The sequence below is a fragment of the Carassius carassius genome, chromosome 20, assembly GCF_963082965.1.
Source record: "Carassius carassius chromosome 20, fCarCar2.1, whole genome shotgun sequence".
Taxonomy (NCBI): domain Eukaryota; kingdom Metazoa; phylum Chordata; class Actinopteri; order Cypriniformes; family Cyprinidae; genus Carassius; species Carassius carassius.
In genome coordinates, this window is record NC_081774.1 from 32,887,903 (window position 1) to 32,914,274 (window position 26,372).

At 43.3% G+C, this 26,372-nt stretch overlaps 1 protein-coding gene across 3 annotated transcripts in view; it reads left to right on the plus strand.

Annotated features, from left to right (window-relative positions):
* The first annotated feature begins 270 nt into the window (after positions 1-270).
* Positions 271-26,372, plus strand: part of LOC132096917 (adenylate cyclase type 1-like) — a 63,531-nt gene continuing 37,429 nt past the window's right edge. For all 3 annotated transcript variants that reach the window (XM_059502605.1, XM_059502606.1, XM_059502607.1), the window contains exon 1: positions 271-1,177. In XM_059502605.1, coding sequence (XP_059358588.1) covers positions 365-1,177 — 813 coding nt within the window. In that variant the 5' untranslated portion in view covers positions 271-364. The remainder of the gene's footprint in view (positions 1,178-26,372) is intronic.

Consider the following 26,372-nt stretch of genomic DNA (forward strand, 5'->3'; position numbering starts at 1 on the left):
GTAGCAATTATATGCTTTGCTAAGAACTTCATCTGAACAACTTTAAAGATGATTTTCTCAATATTTAGATGTTTTTTGCTCCCTCAGATTCCAGGTTTTCAAATAGTTGTATCTCAGACAAATATTGTCCTCCTAACAAACCACACATCACTGGAGAGATGACTGTTTTTGTGATCCAGGATTACATTTATTTATTTTTTTGGTAACACTTTATTTGACTTACACATTACATGTCATAATACAAAACTTAAATCTTGATTTATTGTCATTGGGTCAAGGATGGAAAACGATGCAACTGAAACCACGAAGGTGTAATTCTGAATGATCCTTAGTGCAAACACATCCTAATGCATTTCGTTTCTGAATGGCATGCAGTAATTTACACTCTTCAGGTGTTTGTTTTGCTGAAGCTCAGTGCGTCAGACGCGCGCTCCTCGGAGATCAGCAGAATTATCGCGGCGCGCAGGCGTTATCCAGTCTGAGCCGCGCGAGCTGGAGGCCAGTCACTCGTGCAGCGCGTATCTTCCGTATCCTGAGCTCCACCTCTCCTGCCGGACATGCCCTCCGGACCCCAGCGACGCTCCGCGCCTCTGCCCGGCGCGTGAATGGCCCTCCCGCCATGGACGAAACGCCGTTCCAGAAAGTCAAGACGCGGCGCAGGAGGAACCACTGCCCGCCCGGGGTCATCGCCTGCGAGGACGAGTTCGACTGCAAGGAGCTCGAGTCGCTTTTCCGCAGCTACAGCCTGAAGCTGGAGCAGACGCGCACGCAGACGGCGCTGACGGTGCTCGCGCTGCTGGCGTCCAGTCTCAGCCTGCTGGAGCTGCTGCTGTCCGGCACCAGCCTCACCGTCGCCAAGGGCTCGTACCCGGTGCACTCCGTCGTCTTCGTCTCGCTCTTCGTCGTCACCAACGTCAAGTACCTGCGGGCGAGTCAGCTGCAGCAGATCGCGCACCTGAGCCTGCTCTTCTGCTTCAGCTTCTCGCTGCTGTGCTGCCCGTTCGCCTCTGCTCCGGAGCACGGTGTGTGGCAGCTTCTGCTGCTGACGTTCGTGGCGTATGCGCTGCTGCCGGTGCGCACGCTGCTCGCGCTGCTGTTCGGTGTGCTGGTGTCCCTGGCGCACATCATCGTCACAGCTGCGTCGGTGACGGCGAAGACACAGCGGCTGTGGAGAGCGGTGAGTTCAGCACTGGACACACAGAGAGCGAGCTGACTCACACGTGTCCCTGCAGCACAGAAGCAGTCATCAGTAGCACAGGTGTATTTGTAGCATTAGACAACAATACATTGTAGGGGTAAAAGTTATACATTTTTCTTTTATGCCAAAAATCATTAGGATATTAAGTAAAGATCATGTTCCATGAAGATATTTTGTAAATTTCCTACCTTAAATATATAAAAACTTAATGTTTGATTAGTAATATGCATTGCTAAGAACTTCATTTGAACTTTAAAGATGATTTTCTCAATATTTAGATTTTTTTGCTCCCTCAGATTCCAGATTTTTAAATAGTTGTATCTCAGACAAATATTGTCCTCCGAACAAACCACACATCAATGGAGAGATGATTTATTCAGCTTTCAGATGATGTTTAAATCTCAGTTTAAAAAAATTGACCTTTTCTGTGCTCCAGGGACACATATACACACATCTAACCCTCATAATGCATTCAAAACGGTGTACTGTTTTTCAGCACTGGACAGCAATCAGCAATCAGTCACGAAGAGCATTCAGGCTCATATATAAAGTTGAAGTCAAAAGTTCACATACACCTTGCAGAATCTGCAAAATGTTAATTATTTTACCAAAATAAAAGGGATCACACAAAACACATGCTATTGTTTATTTAGTACTGACCTGAATAAGATATTTCACATAAAAGCTGTTAACATATAGTCTACAAGAGAAAATAATAGTTGAATTTATAAAAATGACCCTGTTCAAAAGTTTACATCCCCTTGACTCTTATGCCACGTTAAAGGCAACCCATAACCCGCGTTTTTCCAACCTTCTCCCCGTGAAAGTGCACTGGAAAAGCAGTTAAACTTTTAACCCGTGAACTCGTACTAGATCGATGTACTCCCAGTTCCAAGCTCTGACGTCACACAACAATGACAGCCCCTACGGATAATATTGCCTATGGATGCAGTGTTTATTTAAGAGGTACACATTTAAAAATAGATTTTAGGACAATATAACACTGCAATAAAATTAATAATCTAGCTACAAAGTTTGGCGTGACTTGCTTGGAACGCTACAAAGTCGTGAGTCGTGGTTTGAAGTTGTGACGTACGGGCTCAAGACCTGCCTGGAACGCAGCATTCATACTGTGTTGTTAGCTGAATGATCCACAGCTGTGTTTGTGTTTAGTGATAGTTGTTCATGAGTCTCTTGTTTATCCTGAACAGTTAAACTACCTGCTGTTCTTCAGAAAAAAACCTTCAGTTCCACACAAATTCTTTGGTTTTCCAGTATTTTTGTGAATTCAAACACTTTCCAACAATGACTGTATGATTTTAAGATCTATCTTTTCACACTGAGAACAATTGAGGGACTCATGCAACTATTACAGAAGGTTCAAACACTCACAGATGCTCCAGAAGAAAAAGATCAACCGTATCATGATGGAAAAGCAGAATCTCACTGAGCAAGTTATTTAGCTCACATGTTTGCATCAGCTACTGGAAGTCTTCTTTAAATCGCTGTGGATGGCTAGTTTTGACTGTTTTATTCAGGAATGAGAACAGGTTGAGTATGTGGGACTGAGCGCTTTTAGTCTGTTGTCAAATCTTCATGTGTGTGTTTGCATGACATATACTTCTGATCTTATTCTGATGCCTTCACAAAAGAGACAGAAACACACTTCTGCTGTAAGGGCCGTTCACACAGAACACATTTTGCTTTGGAAAATCTTACGCATGCCTGAGGCACTGCAAAAGACACGAGATGTGAGTGCAATGATCAAAGATATTCATCTAGCGTGAGTTTACATACCCTCAAAAATACCTTGTTGGTCTAGCAAACAGTTTTCTTTTTATAATTTAGACACTAAAAGTGATAGTTAAGGCCCACTTAGTGAAACCATTCACTCATATTCCTAATATTTAGACCAAGTCTGCATAACTATAAGCACATTACATGCTTTCAACTCAGTTTGCTGAGTAAATCAAATCTTTTGCATAACTAAAAACACATTTCTCTACATTACACACATCACTCAAAATTTACAGCTCTCTTGTTTAATTTGGAAAACTGTAATATAATTATTACACGCTTTTCCACACAGATGAACTGATTTAGCTGATCTTAAGTTCATTTGTACTGATGAGTAAAATTGTGCAGAGGTGTGTGAGTTTTCTGCATTTTTATGAAAATGGAAAGACCTGCTAGAGTTGAAGTTGATGGGAACTCAGAAACGAAGACCAGGAGACTCTTGGGTAATCTTCAGCAGAATACTTTATTGAGAACGCTCTGCGTGGCGCTGTAGTCTAAAAATCTAACTAGTCATTAAAACATTGTAGTTTATATACATTCCAAGGAGAAGGGATACCTACAGTAGAGGTGGAGGCAATTTAAACAAAGCATGCAAACTGAATACAGGGATTGGCCTGATGCTGGCCATTTTCCCATCTTTGATCTTATCAGTATAACAGTGTCATTTAAATACAGAGGTGCCTGACAGTATCTCCCATACCTTCACATTATCATAGAAACAAAGACACAGCTGTACCTTGAGTTTAGCAGGCATCTTGGGACCTTGCCCTATAGTCAGGAAGTGCATGAAGACAAAAGGTTAATGTCTCAGAAACTTGGGCTGCTTGACTTGATCATCTCAGAATGTCATAATCCAATGTACATACTATAATATTGGAGACTAGATTTAACATATACAAATTTGCATTCCCACAAAGTGTTTAATGTTTAGTTATTTTGAGCATTTAAATGAGTTTATAATATATATATATATATATATATATATATATAATTAATATTATTATTATTATTTTTTTGTTACCATTGTGGTGAAGAGTGGAGCTTGTGCTTAGTCTGTCAGTAGCTGTCATTCACTCACATAAATGTTCCACGATCATTTGATTGTGAAGGCTAGAAACACTGATCACATATACTCTGTAAATCATGTGCTGTCCTTCAGTCTGATTTATTTAATTTACTTTTATGAGAACTAATAGCCAACAAAAGAGGAGGAGAGGAGAAACACCACACACAACCCTCACTGAGATAACACACACCGTCACTCAGAACACACCGAGAGGAGAAACACTACACACGACCCTCGCTGAGATAACACACACCGTCACCCGGATCACACAGAGAGGAGAAACACTACACACACCCCTCACTGAGATAACACACACCGTCACTCGGAACACACCGAGAGGAGAAACACCACACACACCCCTCACTGAGATAACACACACCGTCACTCAGAACACACAGAGAGGAGAAACACCACACACAACCCTCACTGAGATAACACACACCGTCACTTGGAACACACCGAGAGGAGAAACACCACACACGACCCTCGCTGAGATAACACACCGTCACTCAGAACACACCGAGAGGAGAAACACCACACACAACCCTCACTGAGATAACACACACCGTCACTTGGAACACACCGAGAGGAGAAACACTACACACAACCCTCGCTGAGATAACACACTCACTCAGAACACACCGAGAGGAGAAACACCACACACCGTCACTCGGAACACACCGAGAGGAGAAACACCACACACGACCCTCGCTGAGATAACACACACCATCACTCAGAACACACCGAGAGGAGAAACACTACACACGACCCTCACTGAGATAACACACACCGTCACTCAGAACACACCGAGAGGAGAAACACTACACACGACCCTCGCTGAGATAACACACACCGTCACCCGGATCACACAGAGAGGAGAAACACTACACACACCCCTCACTGAGATAACACACACCGTCACTCGGAACACACCGAGAGGAGAAACACCACACACACCCCTCACTGAGATAACACACACCGTCACTCAGAACACACAGAGAGGAGAAACACCACACACAACCCTCACTGAGATAACACACACCGTCACTTGGAACACACCGAGAGGAGAAACACCACACACGACCCTCGCTGAGATAACACACCGTCACTCAGAACACACCGAGAGGAGAAACACCACACACAACCCTCACTGAGATAACACACACCGTCACTTGGAACACACCGAGAGGAGAAACACTACACACAACCCTCGCTGAGATAACACACTCACTCAGAACACACCGAGAGGAGAAACACCACACACCGTCACTCGGAACACACCGAGAGGAGAAACACCACACACGACCCTCGCTGAGATAACACACACCATCACTCAGAACACACAGAGAGGAGAAACACCACACACGACCCTCGCTGAGATAACACACACCATCACTCGGAACACACCGAGAGGAGAAACACCACACACAACGCTCGCTGAGATAACACACACCTCGAGAGGAGAAACACTACACACGACACTCGCCGAGATAACACACACCGTCACTCAGAACACACCGAAAAGAGAAAGACTACACACAACCCTCACTGAGATAACACACACCGTCACTCGGAACACACCGAGAGGAGAAACACCACACACACCCCTCGCTGAGATAACACACACCGTCACCCGGAACACACTGAGAGGAGAAACACCACACACAACCCTCGCTGAGATAACACACACCGTCACTCAGAACACACCGAGAGGAGAAACACCACACACGACCCTCACCGAGATAACACACACCGTCACTCAGAACACACCGAGAGGAGAAACACCACACACAACCCTCACTGAGATAACACACACCGTCACTCGGAACACACCGAGAGGAGAAACACCACACACACCCCTCGCTGAGATAACACACACCGTCACCCGGAACACACTGAGAGGAGAAACACCACACACAACCCTCGCTGAGATAACACACACCGTCACTCAGAACACACCGAGAGGAGAAACACCACACATGACCCTCACCGAGATAACACACACCATCACTCGGAACACACCGAGAGGAGAAACACCACACACAACGCTCGCTGAGATAACACACACCGTCACTCGGAACACACAGAGAGGAGAAACACCACACACAACGCTCGCTGAGATAACACACACCGTCACCCGGATCACACCGAGAGGAGAAACACTACACACGACACTCGCCGAGATAACACACACCGTCACTCGGAACACACCGAGAGGAGAAACACCACACACAACCCTCACTGAGATAACACACACCGTCACTCAGAACACACAGAGAGGAGAAACACCACACACGACCCTCACCGAGATAACACACACCGTCACTCAGAACACACCGAGAGGAGAAACACCACACACAACCCTCACTGAGATAACACACACCGTCACTCGGATCACACCGAGAGGAGAAACACTACACACAACCCTCACTGAGATAACACACACCGTCACTCGGAACACACCGAGAGGAGAAACACCAAACACGCCCCTCGCTGAGATAACACACACCGTCACCCGGAACACACCGAGAGGAGAAACACCACACACAACCCTCGCTGAGATAACACACACCGTCACTCAGAACACACCGAGAGGAGAAACACCACACACGACCCTCACCGAGATAACACACACCATCACTCGGAACACACAGAGAGGAGAAACACCACACACGACCCTCACTGAGATAACACACACCGTCACTCAGAAGACACAGAGAGGAGAAACACCTCACACAACCATCGCTGAGAGAACACACACCGTCACTCAGAACACACCGAGAGGAGAAACACCACACACGACCCTCGCTAAGATAACACACACCGTCACTCAGAACACACAGAGAGGAGAAACACCTCACACAACCATCGCTGAGAGAACACACACCGTCACTCAGAACACACAGAGAGGAGAAACACCTCACACAACCATCGCTGAGAGAACACACACCGTCACTCAGAACACACCGAGAGGAGAAACACCACACACATCCCTCGCTGAGATAACACACACCGTCACTCAGAACACACAGAGAGGAGAAACACCACACACCATCACTCGGAACACACAGAGAGGAGAAACACCACACACAACGCTCGCTGAGATAACACACACCGTCACCCGGATCACACCGAGAGGAGAAACACTACACACGACACTCGCCGAGATAACACACACCGTCACTCAGAACACGCCGAGAGGAGAAACACCGCACACAACGCTCGCTGAGATAACACACACCGTCACCCGGAACACGTCGAGAGGAGAAACACCACACACAACGCTCGCTGAGATAACACACACCGTCACTCGGAACACACCGAGAGGAGAAACACCACACACGACCCTCACTGAGATAACACACACCATCACTCGGAACACACAGAGAGGAGAAACACCACACACAACCCTCGCTGAGATAACACACACCGTCACTCGGAACACGTCGAGAGGAGAAACACCACACACAACGCTCGCTGAGATAACACACACTGTCACCCGGATCACACCGAGAGGAGAAACACTACACACGACACTCGCCGAGATAACACACACCGTCACTCGGAACACACCGAGAGGAGAAACACCACACACAACCCTCACTGAGATAACACACACCGTCACTCAGAACACACAGAGAGGAGAAACACCACACACAACCCTCGCTGAGATAACACACACCGTCACTCAGAACACACCGAGAGGAGAAACACCACACACGACCCTCACCGAGATAACACACACCGTCACTCAGAACACACCGAGAGGAGAAACACCACACACGACCCTCACTGAGATAACACACACCATCACTCGGAACACACAGAGAGGAGAAACACCACACACAACGCTCGCTGAGATAACACACACCGTCACCCGGAACACACCGAGAGGAGAAACACCACACACGCCCCTCGCTGAGATAACACACACCGTCACCCGGAACACACCGAGAGGAGAAACACCACACACAACCCTCGCTGAGATAACACACACCGTCACTCAGAACACACCGAGAGGAGAAACACCACACACGACCCTCACCGAGATAACACACACCATCACTCGGAACACGTCGAGAGGAGAAACACCACACACACCCCTCGCTGAGATAACACACACCGTCACTCGGAAGACACCGAGAAGAGAAACACCACACACAACCCTCACTGAGATAACACACAACGTCACTCCGGACACGTCGAGAGGAGAAACACTACACACGACCCTCGCCGAGATAACACACACCGTCACTCAGAACACACCGAGAGGAGAAACACTACACACGACCCTCGTCGAGATAACACACACCGTCACTCAGGACACACCGAGAGGAGAAACACCACACACGACCCTCGCTGAGATAACACACACCGTCACTCAGAACACGTCGAGAGGAGAAACACCACACACGACCCTCACTGAGATAACAAACACCGTCACTCAGAACACACCGAGAGGAGAAACACCACACACAACCCTCACTGAGATAACACACACCATCACTCGGAACACACCGAGAAGAGAAACACCACACACAACCCTCACTGAGATAACAAACACCGTCACTCAGAACACACAGAGAGGAGAAACACCAGAGAGGAGTGTAAGTAAGCAGTATAGGTCTTTCTGTGTTGTATGAGCCAATGAGTGCTGTGTTGAGAAGCAAACCATCATTGGCCATTGCAGCACACATGGTGATATCCCCCCCCCCCCTTTGGCCTGGAACCTCCACAGTGGCCCTTTGACCTATAACATTCCTTCCTCTGCACTGTGTTTTGGCAAGGTTTAATCCTGCTTCATCGATAAATACAAATGAATGTGGTGTTTCCAGTGCTTCCACCTCCATTACTCTCTGATTTTTTTTTTTTATATCTGTGTATGTAACCTCAGACGTCTTATCTGGACATATTGGTATCTTTGCTCTTTTACCCATTCACTTTTTCTCTCGAACGGTACAGTGTATATCTGTTTCATTGTAACTTGGTGTTTCTTTAGGACTTGAGCAATAGTTGTTGTTATCTATCTATCTATCTATCTATCTATCTATCTATCTATCTATCTATCTATCTATCTATCTATCTATCTATCTATCTATCTATCTGTGTGTGTGTGTGTTCACTAACAAGTCTAAAACAAGACATCTTTCAGCTGAAATTGCAATCAGCAGTGTTTGAAAGGCACAAGGCTGAAATCTCTTCTGTTTTGAATGTGTGCTTCACAGTTTTGACAGCAGTGTGTTAGCATTTGAACAAAGTGCTGTAAATCCACAGTGTTGTGCAGGTTGTTGTTAAAAAGTCATGGGATAAGAGTGTAGAGTTTTGAAAACTGTGTTCAAGCAATGAAAAACGAACTAGAGTTTGGTCACATGAACTGCTGCTGTGCAGACTGTAGTTAGAGTTTTGCACGTGTGACTCCAGTTTAGCAATCGAAAAAAAACTGTAAATGTCAAATATAACTGAACAACACACTGTGCATCCATGCTGGGAGCTAGAAATCCACTGCCCAGCTTCAGTCAATGCAACATAAATGATTCATGTATACAAATGGTTTAAGTTAACCTTTTACAGATGAAATTTCATTTAACATAGTAAAATTTAATGCAAATGACAACTGAGTAAAAAAAAAGAGTTTTTTTGTGTGTGTGTGTGTAAAAATAAAAACAATAGAAAAGAATGGTTGAACGTTCCATGTGAAGTCAGAAGACATGTGAAAGCAAACTTCTCTGTACTCTAATCACTTCATTTCTGATGGTCTGTTTGTACATCAGTGCGTTTTCAGCATGTGTGTGTGTGTGAGAGAGAGAGAATTTGACAATCCTTTTATTACAAAAATATCATAAAAAAAATCACATACTTTTCAAACTATTAAAGATCTTACATCAACAATTCAGAAATGACCAGTTCATTTTCATCTAATGAACACAGCACATTATCACAGCACCACTCAACTTCAAAGATATCCAATGTACTCATTAATTTATAAAAATTAAACTCAATTACAAGTTGTGATTTTACCATTTTTTTTAAAAGCTATTATAAGTTCTTGTTCCCCTTTCTGTTCAATTTTATTTCTCCTAGTTATTTTATATGGCTAACTTTGCAATACCAACAATAAAATTAAGCAAATTACATTTAAATTTTTTTTAATGGTATACATACAACCAAGAATAAAATCCTGCTTTGTGAATCAAACCTCAAAATATTTCAAAAGAAGCTCCAAAAGACTAAACAAAAACCTAAGTCTGTTACAAAACATAAAACAATGAAACACACTCTCCCTTTCATTGCAAAAAGGACAATTCTCATTTACATTTGGGTTCAACATTGCCACAAAAGAGTTAGCTGCTATAGCCCCATGGAGTATCCTCCACTGAAGGTCACCAAGTCTTTTAGGTAATGGAGGTTTGTACAGAATCCTCAACACTGGTTTTGTTGTTTCAGTCATCTGCAATATTTCTCTCCATACAGTATCATTTCTATTTAACCATTTTATATTCACATTCACATTTTATATTCACTTTCACAATACTTCTGTACAATGCTTTCCCTTTAACTTAAAAAAAATCAATTTGCACATCAATTTCCTTTTTCAACAAGGGGTTAATATCATTAAATGAAGAAAGATCAGGTACAATACTTATATCTGGGAAGAAATCTTCACAATCTGGAAACATGCATTTCTTATTGTACTCATCAAGTAAAATTCTTTCCTGTATTCCCTCACCTAAAGGATTATTAGGAACACCATACTAATACTGTGTTTGACCCCCTTTCGCCTTCAGAACTGCCTTAATTCTACATGGCATTGATTCAACAAGGTGCTGAAAGCATTCTGTAGAGATGTTGGCCCATATTGATAGGATAGCATCTTGCAGTTGATGGAGATTTGTGGGATGCACATCCAGGGCATGAAGCTCCTGTTCCACCACATCCCAAAGATGCTCTATTGGGTTGAGATCTGGTGACTGTGGGGGCCATTTTAGTACAGTGAACTCATTGTCATGTTCAAGAAACCAATTTGAAATGATTCGAGCTTTGTGACATGGTGCATTATCCCCCCACACCATTACACCACCACCAGCAGCCTGCACAGTGGTAACAAGGCATGATGGATCCATGTTCTCATTCTGCCAAATTCTGACTCTACCATCTGAATGTCTCAACAGAAATCAAGACTCATCAGACTAGGCAACATTTTTCCAGTCTTCAATTGTCCAATTTTGGTGAGCTCGTGCAAATTGTAGCCTCTTTTTCCTATTTGAAGTGGAGATGAGTGGTACCCGGTGGGGTCTTCTGCTGTCGTAGCCCATCCGCCTCAAGGTTGTGCGTGTTGTGGCTTCACAAATGCTTTGCTGCATACCTCGGTTGTAACGAGTGGTTATTTCAGTCAAAGTTGCTCTTCTATCAGCTTGAATCAGTCGGCCCATTCTCCTCTGACCTCTAGCATCAACAAGGCATTTTCGCCCACAGGACTTCTGCATACTGGATGTTTTTCCCTTTTCACACCATTCTTTGTAAACCCTAGAAATGGTTGTGTGTGAAAATCCCAGTAACTGAGCAGATTGTGAAATACTCAGACCGGCCCGTCTGGCACCAACAACCATGCCACGCTCAAGATTGCTTAAATCACCTTTCTTTCCCATTCTGGCATTCAGTTTGGAGTTCAGGAGATTGTCTTGACCAGGACCACACCCCTAAATGCATTGAAGCAACTGCCATGTAATTGGTTGATTAGATAATTGCATTCATGAGAAATTGAACAGGTGTTCCTAATGATCCTTTAGGTGACTGTATTCAAAGCCCCCTGCAGTTTATCTAAAAACTGTTAAATGTATCGAGCAGACTTTACCTTTAAAAAGGCTGAAACTGCTTCTACATCTTTAAAATCAGGACCTGCATTATTTATAATATGTTTCAACTGCAGAGATTCAGTTCTGTACAACAAATTCTTTAGACCTGGCAATTCATCACTAGATACATCGAAACGTGCTCCACACACAATGGGCTCTTCGAACAACCAGTGCAGGGACATTAATGGTTTCATCCATTGAGGCTTAAAAAGACTCCATATTTTAAAGAAATCAAATTTTTTAGAGTCCATTAAAAACAACACATTGTCCAGACCAAGTCCACTTATTCTGCGTAGAATGCATTGAGCCACCGACCTCCATACCAGTCGTTCAGATCCTAGAAAGAACTTCTGCAAAAACTGGAGACGATAAGCAGCACATCTACTTGCCAAATGCACCAGACCTTGGCCTCCATCTTCTTTAGCCAGAAACAAAACACTTTGAGGGATCCCGTGCAAGTTGGACAAAAAAGTTCACTGTTTCTGCTTGAATTTTTGCTAGGAGACCATCAGGAGGGTCAACACATGCAAGTCTATGCCACAGGGAAGAAGCTGCAAGATTGTTAATAATGAGTGTGCGTCCTTTAAAAGACAACTGAGGAAGCAGCCATTTCCATAAATGCTGGAAGCAGACTATCCTCACGAAATTGAGATAAACTAAATAACTCAAAAAAAAAAAAACAAAAAAAAAAAACACTTACAAGAAAAAGTTTGGAAAAAAGCACTCTTACCAGCCACAGTCGGCTACCACTCACATCCACACTCACCAAGCTCCGCCCACTCACTCCCAGCATGCAGAGAGAGAGAGAGAGAGACAGAGAGAGAGAGAGGGAGAGAGGGAGAGAGGGAGAGAGAGTAAGGCCGGCTAAATAAAGGCTCTGCGTGTGCGTGTCCTCTGACAAATCTAATCCAATAAAGAGCAGATATACTCACGTCCCTGAACCCAAACCTGCTCTATCCTCGCTGGAGAGGACAAACACATGTCAGTAGAGGGACTAGACACACACACACACACACACACACACTCACACACTCAAACACACACACACACACACACACACAAACTGTACTAGTGTCAGAACGGCTGTGATGGAAATCAAAGGACAGCTGCGATGTAAAACACTTTCTAGCAGGAAGTCCTTTATGCTGTAGACACAACTAAACTACATCTATCAGTCACACTCTCGAGTTTTTCAAATTGCTGGGTTAAAAACAACCCAAGTTGGGTTGTGCTGTTAAATAACAGTAATTTATTGGCAGCAGGGGTGCCAGTAAGGTACTGATAATTTACCGCTCTCAACCGTTAATTTACAACTCTCAATTCTTTGTTTTACCGTAAATTTAAAAACTAGAATTCATACAATGTTAGTACTGTGAACTTATTTCATATGAGTCTTAATATGTATTAAAGTAACATTAATATTAAAGTAACTAAAAGCACGACTTTTACTGAAGTCACTTGCAGTTTGTGATGCCCACTAAAGTGTTATCACATTTGTGGTAGTTTCTGAAATTTTAAATTGAATGTTTTTGGAATATTTGTGCAGAGGTAATTTACCGGGTTCCACCATCCTTGGACTAAAACATTTTATATAGAGGCAAGGAGTAATTGTGAAGTTCGCCAGCAGGGGGTAGTGTGGCATTTATTGTGCTCCACTGGGCTTTACATCAGTTTTGTCCGCTTTGCGATTTTCCTCTTTCTGCTGAGCGAGACGAAAAACGGACGCAGAGTTTGCCTGGTCTTATTTATTTCTCCTGTTTCCAGAGAGAGCATATAAGCTGTTTATGTGGTGCCAGCCGTTACCTGTAACAGTTTATTGGGGGCTCGTCCTGGAATCACTCCCACCTTGTAGCCGGAAGCTGATCCAGTGATACTGCAACCTTGGACCAAAAGTGACCTGATGCAACCGGCGAGCTGCAGCCAGCGGAAAAAGCTCTGTAGATGAACTGTTCCAGATTGCCAAGTCAGTGGGTCCAGTGCCAGGAATTGACGAGTCTCGCGTCAAGTTGACAGATGAGGAGGGTTGTTTTGAGTACATTTGCAGTTTCATGTCCAGTGAGCCTTTACTGGAGTTAGAGGATTCTGGGATGGCACACTTATTAAACTTAAGGGAATTAATTGACACAGTCATTCAGGGTCGTGCTTCACAAGTTGCTGTAACAATTGATGTATCTGGCAGCGGGGATGCAAGTCATGCTAATGATAATGTTAACCCAACTGATGATAGTGATACTACCGATATTGGGATTACTAATACAACTCACATGACACTATCTACGGCTAGTGACACACATGACACAGAGCTACAGAAAATACTTCCTATTTATGAGGAGCTGAGTAAGAAAATTATGCAGTGCAAACACACACCCACTCCACAGTCTGTACCTCAGTCATCTGTAAAGATAGGATGCACCACACAGAGTAGTAAAGTAGCAGGCAGCAGAGGTTTAAGTGAACACACGACATCATTAACACATGACAAGTTGTTCTGCTTAAAAGAGTTGCCTTACCTTCATCGCAGGGAACTGAAGATACAGGGGGGTCAGATTGGGGACCAGGGGTCAGATCTCAGCTATAACAGTGTCTGTCGGCAGATGGAAGACGGTTTAAAGGAGCAGTTCAGTGATGCAGAGGTTGTAAGAGCCGTCCTCAAAGTCATCAAGACCAGGAACTTTTAAAGACATGTTGATGAATAAGGATGATCTGACTGTAGAAGAGCTAAAAGCGTTCCTCCACTCCCACCTGGGTGAGCAAAGTAATACCGAGCTGTTCCAGGAGCTCATGTGCACCAAACAAAAAGACAATGAGACACCCCAACAGTTCCTATACCGAGTTATAGGACTTAAGCAGAAGATCAAGCTCGCCTCCAAACATGCTGACACAGATGTCAAGTATAGTGCAAGCACAGTGCAGGATGTATTTCTCCACACCGTATATCAGGGCCTAGGTCATAAACATGATGATGTCCACAAAGAGCTGAAGCCATTGCTTGGGGACCCCAGAGTATCGGATGAGACGATCTTAAAACAGATGAAGAAAGTGATGTGTGATGAAAGTGAAAGGCAGCGAAGGCTAGGTCCCGCCACCCGTCAAAGACTAACAAATGTGCACAGTGCTCAGTCTGAAATTAATGCTGCACAGTGTCCTAGTGTAAAGGAGAAGGTGCCAAAAACAGATGTGATCCAGCAGTTAACAGAGAAACTTGAACAGCTTACAAGTACAGTTGAGCTCATGAGAGGGTCAATGCAGACACAGGTGGCAGGACAGTTCAGCCACAATGGAAAAGGTAGAGGAGACCGCAGGAGAGAGAAACCATATGGCTGTGACAAGTGTGTGGAGCAAAATCGTCCCGACTGCCCTCACTGTTTCCACTGTGGTGAAGAAGGTCACCGGGCAGTGCGCTGTCTAAAGAGACCAATACGGCAGGGAAACTGGAGCCGGTCTCTGCCGAGGGACAAACAGTGACCGGGTCTCAGCGATCGTCCCAACCTGACACTTGTCACACTGATCAACCTGGAATTGAAAGACTGGAAAAAAACAAAATAATGGAAAAGAGAAGGAAAGAAACAAACAAGACAACCAATCCATTCACTTATGACTTACCTCACAGCAAAGGGGAACATTTAGCCAAACTCATTGGAAGGAAAGCTCTCACCCATTGTAACCTTAATGGATTAGCAGTCAGTGCTCTGCTGGACACTGGTGCTCAAGTCAGTATGATTGATAGAGACTGGAAGAGTCTCCTGACACTCCTGTTAGGGCACTCAGCGACATTATAGGTGACGAAGACGAGTTAAGGGTGTATGCAGTGAATGGTGACGTTCTCCCTTTTGATGGCTGGGTTGCCCTTACAGTCAATTTGATGGGGAATGAGGACCCTAATCTGTCAATCACTGTGCCTTTTCTTGTCAGCAGTCTTGCTCTGGAGAGACCACTGTTGGGTTTCAACGTGCTGGAAGAGATGATACAAAAACAACCTGAAAAGCTGATTCCAACCCTTGTCGTTCTACTCTGTAATGCCTTATGTATACCAGCAGAGAAGGCAGAGCTAATGGTGAGCTTCATCCAAGCCAGCAAACCCTCTGTGCAGTGCGGGCTCCTACGGCCAGGCAGACAGGACATGGTTATCCCAGCAGGTCAGGTAGCCTGGGTAAAGTGCCAAGTCCCTCCCCTCATGAGTACATCTGACACAGTCTTCCTATTTGAGCCTGATGATGACAATGTGCAGTTGACAGAACTGGATGTGGGTGAAGGTCTGTTGGAGGTACAAAATCCAAGAAAACCTTATGTAGCTGTACCTGTGGGTAACAACACTAAACATGCAGTAACTTTTCCAAGAAAGACAGCACTTGGTGGCATCCACTGTGTTGAAAAAGTGATCGCAACAGACTCACCTGAAGGACCCGAGCCCACAGTGACTGTTAACAGTGCTGTATCAACATCTTTTGACGCCCATCCATCATCATGGCAACCTCCCATCAACCTCAGTCACCTTGATGATAAACAAAGGGAAAAAAAAAACAAATTGCTGTGTGAAGAAGCCGGGGCTTTCGCACGTGACGGCGATAATATTGGATGCATACCAAGCTTACAAATGTCAATTGCCCTCACAGATGAGATTCCTGTACAGAGAGCATACTCAGCAGTCCCCAAGCCACTGTTTAAAGAGGTAAAGGAGTACGTGCAGGAGCTGCTGATGAGAGGCTGGATTGTTAAATCTAAGTCCCCTTATGCTGCCCCAGTTGTCTGTGTTAGGAAGAAGGATGGCAGTCTACGTCTTTGTATCGATTATCGGCTCCTGAACAAAAAGACTGTGCCTGATCGACATCCACTACCCAGAATACAAGACCTGACAGACACACTGGGGGGCTACACCTGGTTTAGCATCCTAGACCAGGGAAAAGCTTACCATCAGGGTTTCATCGCCGAGGGTTCGTGTCACCTGACTGCCTTCGTCACCCTGTGGGGCCTCTACGAATGGGTCCGTATCCCATTCGGACTCTCAAATGCCCCAGCAGCATTTCAGCGGAGCATGGAAGAGGTGCTAGGCCCCCTCAGGGATGAATGCTGCATCCCTTATCTGGACGTCGTGCTCTGTTACGCGAGAACATTCGATGAACATGTGGAGGCCCTCCGCAAAGTGCTCCAGGCTCTTCAACATCACGGAGTCAAACTGAGACCTGAGAAGTGTGAGCTTTTCAGACAAGAAGTCAGGTACATGGGGCGCCTTGTGTCAGCTGATGGTATCAAGACAGACCCACAGGACCTTGAAGCAGTCAAAACCTTGACAAGCAAGACACCACAGACAGTTGGTGAAGTAAGGAAACTGACCGGCTTCTTGGGATATTATCGCTCCTAGATCCAGGATTTTTCCAGGATCGCGAAGCCAATCTATGAGCTTCTCCAAACTAAATAAGGAAAAGCCCAGATTTCAACATGTGGGAAAACTACCAAACGCCCACAGCTGCCTTCCCGACAGCCTGTTGACTGGACCACTCAACATCAGGAAGCTTTAGAGCAATTGGTCACTCTTCTTATAACCCCACCTGTCTTAGCGTATCCTGATTTCAACCTACCTTTCACGCTGCATACAGACGCCTCAGACCAGGGCCTGGGGGCTGTCCTCTATCAGCGCCAGAATGGGAAGCTAAGAGTCATTGGCTATGGCTCGAGGACTTTGACACCTGCTGAACGTAACTACCACCTGCACAGTGGAAAACTGGAGTTCCTCGCATTGAAATGGGCTGTGTGTGAAAAATTCCGGGACTACCTGTACTATGCTCCCCATTTCAGGAGAACTCTCAGATTTCCAGTTCGACATCAGGTATAGACCTGGAAAATCAAATGTTGATGCAGACACACTCTCTCGGCTCCCCTTGGACATGGGGAAATATGAGGTGGCTTGTACAGAGGAGTTCTCGAACGAGGCAGTGCGTGCCACATGGGATGGGAGTCAGGCAGCAGAACGGAAGGATGTGGCCTGGATTGCAGCACTTAACGTGTTCACTGGATTCTCCACCACAACCTCATTGTCATCTGCCAGCTATCAGCCATGATGATCTTGTTAAGGCTCAAAGAGAGGATCAAGCCATAGGCAAGATTATTGAGTTAAAGGAGTCAAACACAAAACTGACAGATGACATACGCCGAACTGTAAGTGGAGCCACCAGAAAGCTGCTGCATGATTGGAGTAAGTTGCAGCTTGAAGATGGCCTCCTTTACAGAAGGACGATCCAGGTAAAGCAGTTAGTCCTCCCTCTGAAATACAGGCCGATTGCTCTGAAGTACCTACACAATGAGATGGGTCATGTAGGCACAGAAAGAGTGCTCCATCTTGCTTGGGAACGATTTTACTTGCCCTTTATGGCTAAAGAATTGAAGACTATGTCACCCAAAAATGTCCCTGTATCAGGTCTAAGAAACCCACGACACACACGAGAGCCCCTATGGGCAGCATCACATCTAACTTCCCTTTAGAGCTTGTGTGTATTGACTATTTGCATCTGGAAACCAGCTGTGGGGGATATGAATATATTCTAGTAGTGCTTGATCATTTCACTAGATTTGCCCAGGCATATCCCACGAAGAACAAGAGTGGGAAAACAGCTGCTGAGCGCATCTTCAATGATTTCATACCCCGGTTTGGATATCCATCCAAACTACATCATGACCAGGGTCGTGAATTTGAGAACAAACTGTTCCAATCATTACAGCGGTTGTCAGGGGTTGGCCACTTGCGGACGTCACCCTATCACCCACAAGGCAACCCAGTGGAGCGCCTGAACCGCACCATTCTCCAGATGTTAAGAACATTGACTGATAGTGAGAAACTACGATGGAAGGATCATCTCCCGCATGTTATACATGCATACAATTGCACCAGACATGAGTCAACCGGCTACTCACAGTTTTTCCTCCTCTACGGACGTCACCCACATCTCCCAGTCGACTTGCTGTTTGGATTGGTTGGAGAAAGGGAATCATATTCACCTACAGGATTTGCAGAAAAATGGGCTAAAAAGATGTCAGAAGCCTACCGCATTGCTGGTGAGAATAGCAAAAAGTCCAGTGCAAGGGGAAAAGTGACGTATGACAAGAAAGCAAGGGGGGTTGTACTGCAACCAGGGGACAGAGTTCTGGTCCGGAACCTCAGTGAACGTGGAGGGCCGGGAAAATTAAGGGCATACTGGGAGAAGACTGTTTACATAGTCAAACGTCGACTCACTGAGATCCCAGTGTACGTTGTCTGCCCTGAAACTGGAGACAAACAGAAAAGCAGAACACTGCACCGTAATCTCCTTTTGCTGGTGAATGACTTACCTGTCGATGTCACTCCATCTGACACCAGATCTATTCCTGAGAAGAAAACACATAACAGACAAAACCAAGAGAGAATGACAGACACCCAAAGACGAGCAGACACCAGTGATGACAGTGAAAATGATTCAGATAATGATTCTGGCTCGGGATACTGGTTAAGGAGACCGACTGAAAGGATAGAGGAAAGACCTGTTACTTACCAGGAGCAACTCACCAGGTATCCAGAGATTCGGTGGTCAGAACCAGCACCTGTAAGGAGAGAAAATAATACTGTACCTGAACACTTACCAGATCCTACTGGTGAAAACCAACCTTTACTCACTGTACCTGTGGAAGGGGAGGAAAACAATGGGCACCAAGACTCTCAACTCAAGAAGCTCAACCTTTGACTCCTCCTGTAGATCACACTCAGTCAGACTTCAGAAGGTCAGCTCGTGAGAAAAGGCCACGTCGTTTTCTCACATATGAGTCATTAGGTGAGCCATCAGTCCAGACGGACGCCACAGTTAACTCAGTGCCTGGATACACAGCACCCTATATACCTGTCATAGAAGCATCACATCACACTACACATGCACCCTCAATCTTTCCATACATCCCGCCTCTTTGTATGCCATATTCACACCCACTCCTTTACTCCCAGACAGCATACATGCCATACCCTTACCAAGCACCAGCCACATACATTCCACCTACTATGCTTGTTTGTTGAATAGAGGTTTGAGAATCAAGGTTAAAAATTGAAAAATAGTTAAACTGTTTTGAGATAAAGATTTTTGGAAATGTCGGGAGCCATTCTTTTCTGTCAGGGAGCGTGTGATGCCCACTAAAGTGTTATCACATTTGTGGTAGTTTCTGAAATTTTAAATTGAATGTTTTTGGAATATTTGTGCAGAGGTAATTTACCGGGTTCCACCATCCTTGGACTAAAACATTTTATATAGAGGCAAGGAGTAATTGTGGAGTTCGCCAGCAGGGGGTAGTGTGGCATTTATTGTGCTCCACTGGGCTTTACATCAGTTTTGCCGCTTTGCGATTTTCCTCTTTCTGCTGAGCGAGACGAAAAACGGACGCAGAGTTTGCCTGGTCTCATTTATTTCTCCTGTTTCCAGAGAGAGCATATAAGCTGTTTATGTGGTGCCAGCCGGTACCTGTAACAAGTTCATTGTCAGCTATAGCACACATGCATGTGTTGAAGTATTTAACACAGAGATCATTACTGTATCAGCGACTCCACATTCACTGTCTTTAAATAAAGCAGCAGAAGATCAGTGTTTGTGGCTCATCATTGAAGCACAGGCTCTACTCTCCAGCACAATTGTGAACCACAAAACTACATTAAACTAACAGATCTCTCTTGTACAAACACACATTACAGTTTTTGCCCCTTGCTTGAACACTATAGACCCATGCTTAGACTAAAGTAACACAACTTGAAGCTTTTGATTTACCTTAAACAAAAGCGCTGCTTTGCACTCTAGATGCAATTCTGCACACTTACTTCTTTATGCAACACATTTGGTCCTGCATACTACACTCTATTTCATACATAAGACACTTCATTCAAAAATGAAATCTCAGAGTGCCGTTTGGAAAACACATGTATCCAAAATACAATACACATCGGGTAACTGCTACCACTCAAATACACAACTGAAGGCACTTACTTGCAAAACTGAACACCAATCAGCCAGCTACAAAAAGCCCTCAGTTTAGCCATTTCAAGAACTTTGCAAGCATGAATGGAGGGAGAGGAAGAGGAAGAGGAAGAGGAAGAGGAAGAGGAGGTCGAAGAGGTCATGCACGGACTCCTATTTCTGATGATATAAGAGCAACTTTGGTGGACCATGTCATCAACCATGGCCTGACTGTGAGGGAAGCTGGGCAGAGAGTCACCCACACGCCCGCATGTCTCTTCTGCAGGCAATGGAACAGACCTGTGACGACATTCAGCTGACAGCAATGGATGCTTTCGACATGCAAGGGGATATTTTCCCCTGTGCCTAGCGGGAGAAGACATTGCTTGCGATGTCGATGAGGCCAACAGACGGCGGGGTCCATGAGCCCACGAATGCACAATTGCCATGATTTTCTGTGTTTACAGTATAGTGTTTTTTATATTATTATTTTTTATTTTTTTTTACTTCATCTGAATTCATGTTACTGCAATGTACAGTGCTACAATGTACAATATTGAGTAGGCCTATTTGCTTTTTTGGTTGTTTGAAAATGTGCCTCCTGAAATATGCCTTCTGAATAAACAGTGAAAATCAAAGACTGCAGTGTTTTATATAAAGTAGACTAGTGTGTTCCCCCTGATCTGAAAGTGTATGCATATGATGCAAGTATGTGTCCTTTTGTCATCAGAGTTACATTTTGACAAAGGAATGTTAGTTTTTGATATTAGAGTTTCAATTTGACACAGATGTGAATGGTATATTTCCCAGTGTTGTGTCATGTTTACTTGTGTGTAGAGTTTTGGCACAATGAGCGAAGTTTTGCAAAATGTGTTCAAGCAATGGGAAAAAACTGTAATACAGTTGAGTCCAGTATTTACTCTCCTTATTAGTGTATGACTTTGCATAAATTTTTTTCTATGGATGTTCACAAATATTTCGGTCAAATTAACTTTTTTTTTCATTTAGTACAACCCGAATTCCGGAAAAGTTGGGACGTTTTTTAAATTTTAATAAAATGAAAACTAAAGGAATTTCAAATCACATGAGCCAATATTTTATTCACAATAGAACATAGATAACGTAGCAAATGTTTAAACTGAGAAATTTTACACTTTTATCCACTTAATTAGCTCATTTAAAATTTAATGCCTGCTACAGGTCTCAAAAAAGTTGGCACAGGGGCAACAAATGGCTAAAAAAGCAAGCAGTTTTGAAAAGATTCAGCAGGGAGAACATCTAGTGATTAATTAAGTTAATTGATATCAGGTCTGTAACATGATTAGCTATAAAAGCTTTGTCTAAGAGAAGCAGAGTCTCTCAGAAGTAAAGATGGGCAGAGGCTCTCCAATCTGTGAAAGACTGCGTAAAAAAATTGTGGAAAACTTTAAAAACAATGTTCCTCAACGTCAAATTGCAAAGGCTTTGCAAATCTCATCATCTACAGTGCATAACATCATCAAAAGATTCAAAGAAACTGAAGAAATCTCTGTGCGTAAGGGACAAAGCCAGAGACCTTTATTGGATGCCCGTGGTCTTCGGGCTCTCAGAGGACACTGCATCACTCATCGGCATGAATGCGTCAGACGAGTCCAAATTTGACATTCTTGTTGGAAATCACGGACGCCGTGTCCTCCGGGCTAAAGAGGAGGGAGACCTTCCAGCATGTTATCAGCGTTCAGTTCAAAAGCCAGCATCTCTGATGGTATGGGGGTGCATAAGTGCATACGGTATGGGCAGCTTGCATGTTTTGGAACGCTCTGTGAATGCTGAAAGGTATATAAAGGTTTTAGAGCAACATATGCTTCCCTCCAAACAACGTCTATTTCAGGGAAGGCCTTGTTTATTTCAGCAGGACAATGCAAAACCACATACTGCAGCTATAACAACAGCATGGCTTCGTCGTAGAAGAGTCCGGGTGCTAACCTGGCCTGCCTGCAGTCCAGATCTTTCACCTATAGAGAACATTTGGCGCATCATTAAACGAAAAATACGTCAAAGACGACCACAAACTCTTCAGCAGCTGGAAATCTATATAAGGCAAGAATGGGACCAAATTCCAACAGCAAAACTCCAGCAACTCATAGCCTCAATGCCCAGACGTCTTCAAACTGTTTTTTTTTATTTTTTATTTTTTATTTTTTATTAGAGATTTTCAAATAATACAAACAACCGAGACAGAAACAATCAAACAAACAGACAAACAAACAAACCCCAAGTGCTGCAAGTTAAATAAAATGTACAAGTGTATCTGTTAACAAAAAACATAATAAATCAAAACAGAAGAAGCCAAAAATCTCTAAAAAATAAAATTTCAAATTTTGTGTAGGAAGGATTGGAGAGGTTCCCAAAGTTTCCTGAATTTGTCCTGTTTGTGGTTGAGGTCATAAGTTAATTTCTCCAAAGGAAGAAAGGTTGACAGCTGAGAAATCCACATGGAAATTGTAGGGATCTGAGATGTAGACCATTTTAGTAATATACATTTCTTAGCCAGAAATATGAGGGTAGTAAACAGAGATTTGAGGTCCGAGTCAAAAAGGTCTTTAGGAATGTCATTCAACAAAAAAAGTGAGGGGGATAACATAAACCGTTTCCCTGTTATCTCCTGGATTGCAGAGTGGACCCCTCTCCAAAATGGTTGGATGTGAACACAAGACCAAAATACATGAAAGAATGTGCCCTTACAAGCTTTGCATTTAAAACAGAGGTCGGAACAACCTGGGAACATTTTATACAGTCGAACAGGTGTAAAATAAATTCTGTGGAAAAATTTGAAATTTTGTTCATGTATGGAAATTGAGGTACATTTTGGAAATATACCATCGCAGATCTTGGTCCAATTTTCAGAATTAAACAGAACTCCTAGGTCCCGTTCCCATAGTGGTTTCAAAGAATCATACACTGAAGAATCAGAATGAGTTAATAAGGCATAAAATTTTGAAATAAGTCCTTTGAACGATTTAACTGATAGTATGGTTTCTTCCAATTCTGATAATTTAAATCGGAATCTATTTTGTTTTAAAAGAGACTCTATAAAATGCCGAATTTGAAGATATTTGAAAAAGTCTTCGGAGGGAATATCGAACTCTTCTCTAATTTGTTCAAATGATCTCAAAGTTTCAGAGGTAAACATTCCTGAAAAGTCAGACAAGCCTTTAAAACTCCAATCCAGCAATCCAATGCTCCTAATCTGAATGGGAATGTCTGGGTTCAAAGCCAGAGGGGAGTGTATGGATATAGTTTGGGGGATATTCAAATGTTTTTTCACATCATTCCAAACCAGTAATGTATTATAGACAATCACATTATCATTAAGAGAGTTTATCTGAGTTATATTATTAATAAACCACAGGAAATCGAATCTTCTTGGATGGCAAAATAAAGATTCAAAATCAATCCACATAGCATCCTGCTTATTCATAACCCAGCTTGTTATCATTTTGAGTTGAGCAGCCCAATAATAAAGCTGAAAATTGGGTAAGGAGAGACCCCCAAGGTCCTTTGGTTTACAAAGTTTAGAAAGACCAACTCTCTGCTGCTTATTATTCCAGATATAACGAGATATGTAAGAATTCAAAGTTTTAAAAAACGATGTAGCTAAATAGCATGGGAGATTTTGAAAAAGATAGTTAAGTCGAGGAAGTATGTTCATTTTTATGACGTTAACTCTCCCAAGAAGAGAAATTGGCAGAGGGGTCCACTTTTCTAAATCTTTTTTAACTTTTTGAACTAAAGGGGAGTAATTTGCTTCAAATAAATTATTCAAATCAGGGGTGAGGAGAATGCCAAGATACTTAAAACCTTTTTTAGAAATCTCAAAAGGAAATTGTATTGTAGGGTTATTAAAGTAATTAAAAGACATAGAAACAGACTTTTCGATATTAACTTTGTATCCCGACACAGTACTGAACAAAGCCAAGGAAGTCAGAACTGCAGGAGTAGATGTCTGTAAATTTTCTAAATATAAAAGGACGTCATCTGCATACAGAGAGATGACGTGTTTTTTCCCGTTAATTATAATTCCAGATATCTCAGGATGAGTCCTGATAGACTCTGCCAAAGGTTCAATAAATAGTGTGAACAATAAGGGCGATAAGGGGCATCCCTGTCTGCAACCTCTACGTACTGAAAAACCTTCGGACATCAAACCATTTGTGTTGACGGAGGCAGTAGAGTCTGAGTAAAGATGCTTAATAACATTAATAAAATTAGAGCTTAATCCAAATTTTTCCAAAACTAAAAACAAAAAAGGCCACTCCACGCGGTCAGAAGCCTTTTCGGCGTCCAAAGATAATATCATTGATATCTTTTTCTGAGTATTAAAATAATGTATAGCATTAAGAGCACGACGTACATTATCCGAACCATGCCTGGATTTCACAAAGCCTGCTTGATCAGGATTTATAACCTTAGGAAGAATTGATTCCAGTCTGCAGGCCAGAACTTTTGCCATTATCTTATAGTCTACATTAAGGAGACTAATAGGCCTATAAGATGAACAATCTAGAGGATTTTTATCTTTTTTTAGGAGTAAACTAATTGAAGCCTGTCTCCAAGATGGGGGGATTTCACCTTTCCAGATATCATTGATCGCAGGCATAAAAATCGGATGGATATTGGGCCAGAATTTTTTGAAAAATTCCAGTGGGAAACCATCTGGACCGGGGCACTTCCCATTTGGCATGGATTGAATTGCTGCCCAAACCTCCTCTACTGAAAAAGGAGCATTTAGGTTAAAACGGTCCTCCTCAGAACATAACGGTAATGTGATATTACTTAAAAAGGCAGCAATGTCAGAGTCTGTCGCTTTTGATTCAGAACATTATAGCGATTTATAGAATTCCTTAAAAGTCCTTCCTAGAAGTGACACCATTTATATTCCGTATCATATTAATCGACCTGTCGTTGTTTTGATTCTTTAATTGGTATGCCAGTAACCGGCTAGATTTATTGCCAAATTCATAAAATTTTTGTTTAGTAAAGAGAAGAAGCTTCTGAATATGGGAGGTATGATCCATATTTAGTTTAGTTCTTGCATTCTCCAGTAATTTTAAATTTGAAACTGTAAGGAATTGCTTGTGTATTTGTTCCAATCTAGTTACCTCCTTTTCAAGATTTTTCCTATTACTGTCTTTGGCTCTTTTAAGGTGGGAAGTATAAGAAATAAGATGACCGCGTAGAGTAGCTTTGGCTGCATCCCAAATTATGGCAGAAGACACAGGAGAATCTCTGTTGTCGAGCCAAAATTGAGACAAACTATCTGAAACAAAAGATGAAAAATGATCACTGTTTAAAAGAGATGTATTAAATCTCCAATTTGAAGATCTAGGTATACTGAAGGCGGGGTCAATTTGCAAACATACTGCTGCATGATCTGATAGGACAATAGAGTCAATATGACAAGTCTGAACTGCATGCAAAAATTGTTTAGGGAGAAAGAAATAATCCAGCCTGGAATATGA